A 12,501-nucleotide genomic window follows, 5' to 3' on the forward strand; every position below is an offset into this window, starting at 1 on the left:
AGGGCAGGCGTCTGGGGAAATCATTTTTTTAGGCTCCCCTGTGCCTAGGAACTCCTTTTAACAGATGTGTTTTCAAAACCATTTAAATTCTTATACTCAATATTTCTCTCAGAGAAAATGTGACCTTTGTTTCAGTGAGTAACGTGGCACCCCTCCTCCTTTCCATGCATTTGTGTCATAACTAGATTGGCTTTCCCTCAACCTTAAGCTATGAGCTTCCTGCAGGCAGTAAAAGGAAATGTCAACAAGCCTTTTCCCAGTCAAAAAAAGCCCACGCGTATCCGCCTCTCCTCCTTCACGAAGGCTCAGTAAATAAATCTTCTTTTCCTGTGGCATATTTCATCAGTGAGGTCTTCACTTTCACATAGCCTTGTGAGAAACATTCGAATCTCAACTGTGATCTTCCGTCTTTGTGACTGCTTGTGTTTCAGAACACCTGGCCCAGAACATTTCTAAGTCACACATGGAGACATGTCAGTATCTGAGAGAGGAGCTGCAGCAGATGACCTGGCAGGCTTTCCTGCAAGAGGAGGTGGAGAGCTACCAGAACAAGGTATCTTTACCACCGCTGTGCCTTTCTGGGTCTCCACAGCAGTTACAGTAATCAGAATCATTGTTTTAAAGTAGATAACCCATTCACTGTCCTATCTGTTCTTAGCCCCGGGAAGTCATGTGGCAGCTGTGCGCTATCAAAATAACAGAGGCCATTCAGTATGTGGTGGAGTTTGCCAAGCGCATCGACGGCTTCATGGAGCTGTGTCAGAACGATCAGATAGTGCTGCTGAAAGCAGGTATGACAGCTTGTCAACATGGCCTGTTGCCGTCAAACTCACCCACCACTACCAGCCCCTCCACCCCTCTCCTCTGGCATTGTCACAAGGGCGTAGCTGACCTGACTGCACAAAGCCCTCTTCTTCACAGGCACAGACAGTGTCACAGAGAGGAGACCCCACCCCGCCTGCTTTCCCTCACCGTCTCTGTCTCTCCCCGTTTGGCTCCGTTCATTACATACATAACAAAGGCAGACACAGCATTAGATAAGTCATGTGTTCCCGAGCTCAGATAATACCTATCATGCCTGCCGCCATTTCTCTCTCCTTTTCTCAAGCATCAGCGATGTCTGTTTAAACTTCTCTTAAGAGGATGCACTCACAGAATTGTGTATATATAACCCTGCTATGGCTCTTTGCACACAGTCACCTATATTTATAGACAAATACAGACACACATCTACCTCATATCCAGCAAACAAACAGCTCTCTTGGGTCCTTCCCTGGGTGTTTCTTTACATTAGCACAGCCCATACGAATAACGAAATACAGAGCGAGATCCCTTGTCAGACATGACATTTTAAAACAGTAGCATCTCCCTTGGAGGCAATAATGGCTTCAGTTACATTTTCTTGATCCTCTTATCCACTCCCACAGAGTGGTGCAAATTATACAACACAATAAACACCTATCTATCTAAATAAAGGTTGAATGAATAAGCACTGTCACCAATGAATGGAGTACAATTTTTTATCAGGCATGTCATTATGGAAGAATAGCCTTCTGTCGATGATGTTTTCATCTGCAGAGGCTTTTTTTTTCTTCACTCTGACAGCAGGCTTCTTTATTTCAAAGTGGTTGTGTTAGTCATATTGTAGAAGATTAGCACAAAGCTAAATCATGCGTTTTGCATGGCTGACTGATGTGTAACTGTTGGGATAAAGGAAAAAAACAGAAATAACAAAGCTCAGATTCAGCATCTTATTCCTGTCTGTCTCCACAGGCTCTCTGGAAGTTGTGTTTGTCAGAATGTGCCGTGCCTTTGACACGCAAAACAACACAGTGTATTTTGATGGAAAATATGCTGGACCTGATGTGTTCAAGTCATTAGGTAAGTGGAGTGGGTTTAGGCACGTGTGTGTGCGCGTGTGCACTCATGCATTTGAATGACTGTGCATGTGTGTATTTTTGTGCTGCTGTGTTTGTGTGAGTGTGTTTAGTTGGTTTTTTTTGTTTTTTTTACAGTGTATTACTCCTTTCTTTGTTGTAACAGCCAGAATTAGAGTCTGCTGTTCTGTTCTGCACAATGCTGAACGCCTCGAAGCAAACACTCATCCCTTCCTCACCTGGCATTGCTGTCTTTTCAGCGGTTATTTATGGTAGAACAGAGATCTTAGTGAGGCTCTGCTGCATATGGCTCCTGTAACTGTGGAATAAATAAAGCCAGACGGAGTGTCTTTAGGGAGAGTGCTATCAAAACTATCATTGATAGCCTGACATAAAACATCTCAGGCGAAAGCAAATAGAATTTGTGTCAGACTGCCATATTACTGCTAAGATGTCCCGCCGTGGATTTTTCCAGCTACCTTTTGACAAAAAAAAAAATGTAAATGCATCCCATAGTGGCTGAAAAAGTGGAGAATTCTGTTTCTCATTGTGAGTTTGCATTCACTATCATTGTGTTTGTATACGAGTGAGCATGTGTGTGTACTATACCAGTGTCCTATGAATTCTGTGCCGAGAGGTCCACAGTGGGGGAGGCAGAGTGATGGGCTTCCCGAGCTGCCGTGGCATCCGCCTGTCTCTCTCTATCTCCGATAATTGATTTAACTAAAAGCCTCAATAGTGACCTCATTTTGGCTTGCATAACGCCACCCAACTGCCAAAAGTGACTCGTCTGGGAGGCAAAACTCAGTAAAAGCATTGCCTGTTCTGCTTAAGACGCTCCCATGTGCTGTCAGCACGCCACTCTTTTTCATTTCTCCCCCTTTCCTCTCCCCTCCCCGTGTGCCTCTCTCCCAATAAAGATCAAGAGTGAATGTTGTTCTTTGGTCTTCCATATCCTAAGCCCCCTCTCTCTGTCCTTTGCTGCGGCAGGCTGTGACGACTTGATCAGCTCCGTCTTCGAGTTTGGGAAAAACTTGTGTTCTATGCACCTGTCTGAGGATGAGATCGCCCTGTTCTCCGCCTTTGTGTTGATGTCTGCTGGTAGGTGTCATTCACGGTGCAAAGAGAGGGTGAAAAAAAGGCAAACATACATTCACCACAATAATGAACACACTGTTGCAGTCCTATTTTTTTCTGATAATTAAAATCTTGCATTTCAAGAATTGTGTTTGGCTTTGAAGAGCCCCACATGTGTTTTACAGCCACATAAAGATGTGACTATTTTCCTTCCAGACCGGTCCTGGCTGCAGGAGAAGGTGAAGGTGGAAAAACTCCAGCAGAAGATCCAACTGGCCCTCCAGCACGTCCTGCAGAAGAACCACAGAGAGGACGGTATACTTACAAAGGTACAGTGCATACAGAACACACTTCATCCGTTATCCCCGAAAGCTGGAATTCCCTGCTGTTGTAGCAATTTAATCTTACACTGCTTAGGATCTTTATCCACTGGCCTTGAAACATTTTTAACCCCAGTAGATTAAATGAACCCAGATTTCGGAGGAAACATTCATAATGTGACATGAAATACCTCTTTTATCAGTATATGCTTTGTTATCAGCTACACCGGCTCCTTAATATAAAGTGTCAAGTTTTCCTTGTGCCTGAGCGCTTGTCTCAATATTTACAAGTCTGTTTGCCCCTGTGTGAGACGGAATACACTGTAGGGAGGAATGTTTTTCACTACCATTGCTCCATGTCCTTGCCTCCCTGTGAATCTAAACAGCCTGTCTCCTCTCTCTCCACAGTTGATATGCAAAGTGTCGACACTGCGGGCGCTGTGCAGTAGGCATACAGAGAAGCTTACAGCTTTCAAAGCAATATACCCAGACATTGTGCGTGCCCACTTCCCCCCGTTATACAAGGAGCTGTTTGGATCAGACTTTGAGCAGTCCATTCCCCTTGACGGGTAGCAACCCTGCCAGGTGCCAGTGTGCCCACCGTAGGGGAATGTGGAGGAGGAATCTGAGACACTTTACTGGTGCCCTGCACACACCAGAGCGGACAGATGGCACGCTGTTCAACTTCTTCTTTTACATTGGAGGGTAGGGCTTGGGGAGTTGATTGTCAAGGTTTACCATATTGAATCTAGTTCTCTTTGTAAGAATTGTGGGACCCGACACCCCACGGGACATGAAGAGGAGATAGGAACAAATCATTTCTGTTTGGTTGAACTTGACCCTCTTATGCGCTTTTCTAACCCAATTCTCTTCATTCGTCGTTGTTTTCACTTGATTAACTGCATCACCCCCTATCATTCTCCCTTTTTTTTTTTTTTTTAATCTGCACACCTGGCTTCTAATCATTATGAACAATTAATGAGACACCTTTGAAGAAAAAGAAAAGAAAAGCTGAAGACCTCTTCATTTAGAGGATGACCACATCAGTATTATTTCCCAGGTTACACTCCCGTAACAGTTCTGCTTTCTTTCCATGGTCAAAGCTGTCACCTTTTTATGCAGAAAAAGTGACAACAACAACAAACAAAAAAAAGATAAACGCGCACACTTTGGTCAAGTTCAGCCTCTTTTCTCTTGTGCTCAAGCCGTGTCGTTTGGGATGACGCAGTGCTTGGGATGAAAACTCACGGCGACTTCGAGGGAGGTTCCATTGGCATGGCGTTGCAATCGGCACTTCTCTGTGGACAATCGTTTAAAAGAGAGAGAAAAAAAAGAAACCTAGAATTCTGGTAATTCTAATGAAAACGCAATGATTTAAGTTGTCAAAGACTCCATCCACCATTGTTGCATAGTGAAACCATGTAAGGCCATCTGCTATTAATCCTTCTCTGGACAGGTGCCCTGGAGAAGCACAGGGCGCCAATACAATGAAAAGGGTCCATTCCACCTGTTTTATAATGTACTACAGGGTATATGGTCATAAGTACTTACTATACAGAAAAAAGTAATGTTTATAGAATCTATTTTAAATAACATGTATGATATTAGTAGTTAGACCATTCTTAATTGTTGAATTGATAAGGCACTTTTATTTACACCGTTCTTTAATTTAAGACTTGTATATTTACCTAGTGATGTGTTGCATGTGCACAAGAAATACAAGTTGAATCATGGATGCAGAGGTTAGTCCCGGGAGCTGCAGATGTTACTGGTCTACTGGAAGCGTACGGGATGTCTGTTAGGGTGGCTGGCGTGGCTGCCGGTTGGCGAACAAAAGAGGCGTGGATGAGAAGGCAGGTTAAAGACACTCCGTCGCTTGTTTTCGCAACAACTGCCAGTGCGACGCCTGTCAAAATGTAGCTGTGATACTCCTCTGAGGGGAGCATGCACAAACATAAAAAATAATACAAAAAAACAAAACAAAACAACCTTGCGGTGATGTTTTGTTTTTGTTGTGAACAGATCTGGATTTCATGGCATCTGTTTCAAGTTTTTGAAAATACAAGAAAACTTAGGTGTGCTCGGGTGACAGATTTTGGGGATTTTTTTTTTTTTTTACTAAACATTTGCTTCTCATTGTACTGTGAAAATCTGTACATTTTTCTTTAAGGCTATAAATCAACCCAAATAGCCATGTGGTTGGACTGGGAAATTCACATGCAGTCTCTAATCCAATTGTTCCATCTAGTGGAAGATAAAGATACAGCAAGCGAGTTAACAGCCTAATGGCAAGAGACCCCGGGGTCTAACCTAAAAAGCACATTTACGAGCCTCTGTAAGAACATTTTCAGCGTCTTTATCTGCCTTCTCACCGCAGTCTCAGCCCGGCAACGCCACGACAGGACACAGAAGAAACAGTGAAGGGAAAGTGAATATTCAAAGCCTTGTCTGGTTGTAAAGCTTCTATTTTTGTAACTTGTTTTGGTTAATAAACTCACGAAAGAGAACGAGGGAGAGAAAAAGATGTCAGGTAGCACTTAACTATATCCCTGCAATAATTAGACTAGCCGTTGTTCGTATGATTAGGGGAGAAGCATAAAAATGGTAGGACAAGTGCTATTTTCAGAATGCTTTGTTGTTGTGCTTCTGTTTTTGTTGAGTGCGTCTTTTTTGTCAGTGTGGTAGTAAAGTGGTAGAAAAAAGAAAAAAAAGAAACAACCCTGGATGTGCCAAACAATAGTCGTTGCTTCCGCTTTTCCAGTCTACTCGTCTGTAATGTAGAATGGATTCCTAAGACATTCCAGCAATCTCAGTAGCGGCTTTTAGAAAAATCGTTAAGAACAAAAAAAAAAAAAAGAACAAAAAAAGAAAAGACTAGAAAAAAATGATATCCCTTTAGAAACCCGACAAAGCATGTTAACACATCTGTCACCAGTCTGTCTGTAACATTGAATCCAGTTGTTTTGTCTTTTTGTTTGTTTGTTTGTTTGTTGTTGTTTTCCTTTTGTTTGCACACTATCATTCCTCTACCGTGCAATTTGCGCGAGGCGTTAATGCCTTGCGCTGTCACCCCTCAGGGAAGAGTTTCTTCTGTGCTTTTCTGTTTGAATTCATTAGATTTATAGTTTAGTAGATATTTTTTCTTTCTATCGTTCTCTCTTTTTTTTTTCAGGGACGTTCCATGAGAAGTGGTTGAAAATTCCGATTTGAAAATTCATCACAGAGTTGTTCAGAATTTCACATTATTGGTGTCCTTAAAGGGCCTCCAGCCAAGTCGATTAATGAAAGCAAATCTTCTTTGTAAAAGAAAAACCCATCAAACCCCATCGCATTTACAAAGTGTAGTTTTTCAGTACACGGCATATTTCTTTCACGCACACAAAATAATTTTTAAAAAAAATCTGTTTTGGTTTAAAACGGTGTCATCAGGGTCTTTATGAATAATAACCCTCTTTGTTAGGAAACCAAATATTCTTATGCAATACTAAATCTGTTGTGTTTTGGGTTGTTAGTAAATATGCTGTACCTAAGTAATAATATCTGTTAACGATCCAATGCTATTTTGGATATGCACAAGCCCTGTACGACTAGAAAACCTCAGTCTCAAAGCAAAAGAAACCCAGTCTGGAACACTGCTAGACAATCCGGTGTTGAGAGGCCCGGCGGCCCGCCAAGAGCAGAAAAAAGGATTAGGTGCGAACGCTCAGGGAGGTAACAGGTAGACCGAAGAAACGGCTCGCTTTCCTCTGGAGTCGCGGAGCATTTCATTAACTTTTTTTTGGGTTTTTTTGGTGAATTTATGAGATTTTTTTGAAAATCTTTAAAAAGCACTCAAATGATGAGAGGAGCTTGGCTGAACTTTTTCTATTTTATTTTTAATTATTGTTTTTTTTTTTTGGCATAGCACACTGAACATTTTGTTAGAAAATAATGAGAAAATTGAGATTTGGCTGATTCTTTGTCAATTCTTTTCATTTTGTTTGTTTGTTTCTTGAAGATTATTATTTCTTCTTCAAACGTTATGTGATCACGTAAACAATATTCTGTCAAACATGGTCAGCCTAAGGTCTACCACTAAAAAGGGGTTCTTATCTCATAAAATGTGTTTTGTTTTTCATTTTAGTCGAGTAGCTGGTAATGTGCTCTACAATGTATAACAAGCAATATGCCTTGTGTTATAATTACGGGTCTCTACAGTGCAGCCATCATCTTTTTTCAATTGACTTTATTCATACAGTTGATTTTTGTTTACTCTTTTTCTGAACAAAAAGAAGTAATAAAGCCCAATCACTCTATTTTTTAATCTTCTTAAGGTTCCGATAGAAGGAAGATTGCAGGAAACGGTCACCAAACACACAGATGCTTGTGTATAACTATAAACTACGCCTTTACACGGGCCTGAAAAGTGATGTCTTTCTGTATATTCTCATTCGAGATATCCCACTTTAAGCGAGGGATCGATGCTACTTGTGCTATTCAATCAGTGTATAGTATACAGTAAAATGTGCTGGTCCTTTTGTCTCTGCTCTGTTGTCTGTAAAAAGCAATAGTGTGTGCGTGTGTGTGTGTCTGTCTGTTCTCACAGTATGTGAATATTTAAAAAAAAAAACCCAGACAAGGCTTTAATAATTACAGAGGAACAGGGTCATGTGGATGAAGAGGTTTTGATCTTTTTTTCTTTCTTTTTTTTACATTTTCTAACAAAAAAGAAGCAAAGGTTTTGAGGAATGCTGAGCTCGATCCATCCATAATAGTTGTAGATTTTAAAAAGCATGACATAACGCCTTCGACAATTCACGGGTCTCAAAAGAAAAAATTCTTCGCTATCAGTTTGTTGGTCCAAGCCTAAATTGAAATGAACCGAGCCAAAATGTGCACTGTAGATTGCGTCTTCGACCGTAAATTGTGAAGACCGGCGTTATGTCACGCTTGAGGTTGCCGGTGTGTCGCCCAGAATTGTGAGTCAGTCGTCGCATTTTAACAAAACCCATTTTCCAAAGCACAGGTGATAAGACTTTATGATTAAAGTTACGTTTAAGAATATAGTTTAAAAATAACGAGACAAAACAATGAAAAGCAACTTTTAGCCATAATCGAATGTCAAGCAATAATATATGTCTGTGTATTATTTTTCATTCTTTTGTGCATAATAAGTCTTTGAACATCTGCATGTAAATACACCTCTTATTTATCGCCATTGGGTTCGGTTTTATTTTTGTGTTGATTTTGTGGATGTTTTCTCTTTTTTTTTATGTTTCATCTGTACATTTGACCAGTTCTGTTCCCAGGTGGAGAACTAAGAACTTGACACGGCCTGTGTGCTGTATATCTTATTTTCTCACTCTCTCTCCCTCATTCTCTGCTGTTTATTCACCATATTTAATATTATTATTGATCACATGTATAAAGGTAGCTTTGTAACTTCTGTCTGTATAGGGTAAGAGGAAAATACTGCTACTAAGGCCTACCCAGTGAAAAAAAAAATTTATCTGTTTATCAATGACATCATATTGTACGATAACTCTGTTTCTACTTTGCTTCCCTCCTTTAGGATTAGTTTGATAGCGATAGGGCGTGCTGACATTTATTTTGTGTTGCCCTGATGTGTGGTGCTAGGTAAGTTAATTTTGTGAACCAAGTATTGATTCCTAAGCCAGGCCGCCCTATTAGTTCATTGATTTCATCGCATATTAATGTATTATTGATATTAGGACTCAACGAATAATGATAATAATGATAATGATAATGATAATAATGAAAATGAAAATGATAGTGGTAAAATTACCCAGCCAGTACCTGTATCAGTGTGCTAGACTTGGGATAAGGCACTTATTTCCTTCTGACTTATATCAAAGCTAGTATCTGCGAATTAACAAGCTTATTAAGGTCGCTTTTCTGGTTTGTGGAAGAATTATAATATTCAAACTGAAACAGCAGTATTGGATTTTTTTTGTCCTTTTTCCTTTGTGTGATTGTAAAGAAAAAAACACTCACTGAGGCTAGTTAGTTTGTCAGGTTTTAAGATACTATTTACCTCCCCGTGTCTGCATTGTTCTTCACCTGATGCAGGGAAGTGGTGCTTGGATTTCATTTTACAGAGCCTCGGTGTATGCTTTTGTTATTCCCCATTTTAAGACTATCCTGATCCTGAAGCAGCGGTTTCTCCAGAACCAGTGGCACAAGCCTTTTGCACCACACTGAAGTGTTAAAATGTACACGAGAGGATTGCCATTTGAAGACAAAGTTGACCTTTTTCTTTTCTCTCGACTCTGTAGCAAATATCAGTAAGAATATGCTTGCAATAATACACAACGTATCACACTGAGTGCCTCTCGGTGTAACAAAATGCATACATGGTTTTGATTGTCCTTTTTTGTTGTTGTTTTTGTGGTTTTTCCAGATGTGTACTGAAGTGACAATGTATTTTGTACATGAGGGGGAATTGTCGCTCGCTCATGCTTAAAATGTTAGTTTTTTTTGTTTTTTTTTCTCAAACTCTCTCTCTTCATGTGTTGTTCATTCTTTTTCGCGTGGGTTGTTGTTGAAGGGTTCCGATGTGTAGATGGTCTGTTTAGAGTGTACACGTCACCCCTCACGTCATTTCGGAAACATAACTGGGAACGTCGCTTCTCGTTGGTCGACAAATGCTCGCGGACGATATTACAGAAGTGTTCTCCTGCACATTGTTTTGATTTTTCTGGTTGAGCAAAAAAAAAAGAAAAAAAAGAACTAAACAAACAAAAAATACCTAACAGAAAGTCCACATTTCTTCATTTTCTGTTAGTGTTAAATCTACTTTTTCTTTTTTATTTCACTGAGGATGGAAGATTTACTAATGCATTGTATATTAAGTATTTGTATGTGTTTGTAAAACAGACATACGATGCATCTGGATTTCTTTAATGTTCTGTGTTCAATGTGCCCTCGGTCTGTTGGGGTAATTTAACATAAAAAATGGGGTGGGTGCGTGGGGGAGGGTGGAGCAAGGGTGGCTTCTTTTTTTTTCCATGCAAAAGCAGTACGAATTACGGAAAAAGCCGAAACTAGTGTGTGGTTGTCACAAATTTCTAAGTCACATGTTTGCTACTGATGTAAAATGGGGACAGATGATCATGTACCTTTTTATCCAGCTCTTTTGAACTCTCTTTAGCAGGTAGTCTATTCACAAACGTAGTTTTGCTCCTTCTTGTCTGATTCTTAAATATGAAAATAAGTATTTTGATTCATTTTGTAAATACGGCTGTAAAGAAAAATAAGAAATTTAATGTTGTCTTTTAAATACTTTTCATTCTAATATGAATGTTGTTATATTGTACTTAGAAACTGTACCTTTAATATTACCTTTATTAAAAGTGCATTGGACACATCGATTTTAGATGTGCTTTATGTGCTGTTATCCCATAATAAAATTTACCGCTTGTAATGGGCTTTGTTTTTTCCCTGGCTGTTTATCTGTCTCCTGTTGTCTGCTCTCTGTATTCAGCTCACACTAGAAAAGTTAAACCGCACGTTCTGCCGTTACTTAATCAGAGTGACGAGCCTCACTCCGCTAGAAACTTTTCTTAATGACTGAATTATGTGGACAATACCCAGATCTAAATAAATCTGTGGTGACTAAAAGAATGCAAAATCTGAAGCTTCTCCAGAAATCTGGATAATCATTTCACTTGTATTAATTATTTTAATGAATGACTCTTTATACATTTTTCATTAAATGTTTTCCATGTAATACATTTTAGATTTTGATTAAGCATTATTAACTGCAAACTGTGGAATAATATCCAACATTTCAGATTGTTTTTCTATATGTGCTTACAGTCATGTGAACTCTATGCAGGCCTGTGCAAAGTTAAATGCACCCTTGTTGCTTCCATAGGAGTTTAGAGGCTCATCAAATGCACTTAATTAACTGAGCATCAGCAAATGTGATCACCTCTATAAAAGCAATGATGGCAGTTTTCTGACCTGCAGCATTTCGTTGTGTGTTAATACAACAGCATAATCTTCACAGGTGTGGACATCCTAACAAATGCAAACCTCAGAGAAAAGAAAACAAGAATTACTCAGACTCTACAGGACTCAGTATGTTAAATATTAAAGTTTTTGACAGTACAATTAGAAAAAGGCTGAATATTTATGGCTTGTTTGGACGGGTGGCCAGAAGAAAGACTTTTCTCCCTAAAAACAACACGACAGAATGCCTTAAGTTTGCAAAGCTGCATCTGAACAAACCACAAGACTTCTAGACAAGATCAAAGCGGAGATGTTTGGCCATGCACAGCATCACTTTTGGTGAAACACAGCATATCAGCACCAACACCTCATACTAGCAGTCATGCACGGTGGTGGAGTCCTGATAATTAGGGCTTGTTGTGCAGCCACAGGACCTGGGAACCACGAACTCCTCTGTACAGTGTACTGAGTGGTATTCTAAAATATGAGGTAATCTGTCTGATTGCTGAAGTTGGGGATGGCAAGAAGACAATGACCCCAAGAACAGCAGCAGGTCTACACCAGAAAGGCTGTAAAAATAAATTAATCAAGGCATTGCAAATGGGACTTTAACAGAGCTTTGCCTGCAAATCAATGAACTGAAGCAATTTTGTAAAGAAGAGTGAGCAGAAATCCTTCAACAATGATTTCTTCAAGTTATTGCTGCTAAAGGTGGTTCCTCGGGCAACAAAATATCTATATGGACGCCAGAGTTCAATGGAAAAAGCAAGTCTCTTGATTTTAGAAAAGACCAATAGAAGGGTTTAAGTTTGTCAAATGTTAAATAGTGCTATTACTTTTGGTGTTTTTGATCTTAGTTTTCATACACCTCAGCAGAGTAGTGGAGCATGTAAGCTGCATTCAGGTTAATGCCTGAGACCGCTGTGGATATGAGCAAGAGATCCAGATAGGTCTCCCTATAATTATCTGTACTAGAGCTGGGACTCGTATCTCCAGATATAATAAGATTTTACAGACCCCAAGATAGCAACTAACAGCGGTCTCAGAAATCACACAGAGACGGGGCTCAGAACTGGACAGCAAAGGTTCTTTGGACATTATTATTACATGAAGGGAATTACCTGCTCGTAGCAAAATTAGAATACAGCATGCTCTTTTCCCCTCACTTTGATGAAAAAAGGTCTTCCTTAATTCAAAGTAAGGAGAGTTATTTGTAAACAGACACCATGGAGATGTTTTAGGCTGTTGGCGTGAACACACATTCAAGTGTATTT

The 12,501-nt window shown here is 39.8% G+C and overlaps 1 protein-coding gene and 1 long non-coding RNA gene across 3 annotated transcripts in view; one reads left to right on the forward strand and one right to left on the reverse strand.

The window, feature by feature from the left end:
• roraa (RAR-related orphan receptor A, paralog a) overlaps nucleotides 1-6,146 on the forward strand; it is a 184,004-nt gene extending 177,858 nt beyond the window's left edge. For both annotated transcript variants that reach the window (XM_086298679.1, XM_086298680.1), the window contains 6 exons: nucleotides 432-553; nucleotides 659-791; nucleotides 1,774-1,881; nucleotides 2,868-2,978; nucleotides 3,171-3,283; nucleotides 3,683-6,146. In XM_086298679.1, the coding sequence (XP_086154805.1) occupies nucleotides 432-553; nucleotides 659-791; nucleotides 1,774-1,881; nucleotides 2,868-2,978; nucleotides 3,171-3,283; nucleotides 3,683-3,847 (752 nt within the window). In that variant the 3' untranslated portion in view covers nucleotides 3,848-6,146. The remainder of the gene's footprint in view (nucleotides 1-431; nucleotides 554-658; nucleotides 792-1,773; nucleotides 1,882-2,867; nucleotides 2,979-3,170; nucleotides 3,284-3,682) is intronic.
• LOC147324692 (uncharacterized) overlaps nucleotides 2,784-12,501 on the reverse strand; it is an 82,907-nt gene continuing 73,189 nt past the window's right edge. Inside the window, exon 5 of the long non-coding RNA XR_015130212.1 lies at nucleotides 2,784-3,244. This is a non-coding gene — a long non-coding RNA (uncharacterized LOC147324692). The remainder of the gene's footprint in view (nucleotides 3,245-12,501) is intronic.

This window comes from Aulonocara sp. 'chitande type north' Nkhata Bay, linkage group LG7, assembly GCF_057382095.1.
Source record: "Aulonocara sp. 'chitande type north' Nkhata Bay isolate Kocher_YH1m ecotype deep benthic linkage group LG7, A_spYH_male_GT1.1, whole genome shotgun sequence".
In the NCBI taxonomy this organism is placed as follows: Eukaryota; Metazoa; Chordata; class Actinopteri; order Cichliformes; family Cichlidae; genus Aulonocara; species Aulonocara sp. 'chitande type north' Nkhata Bay.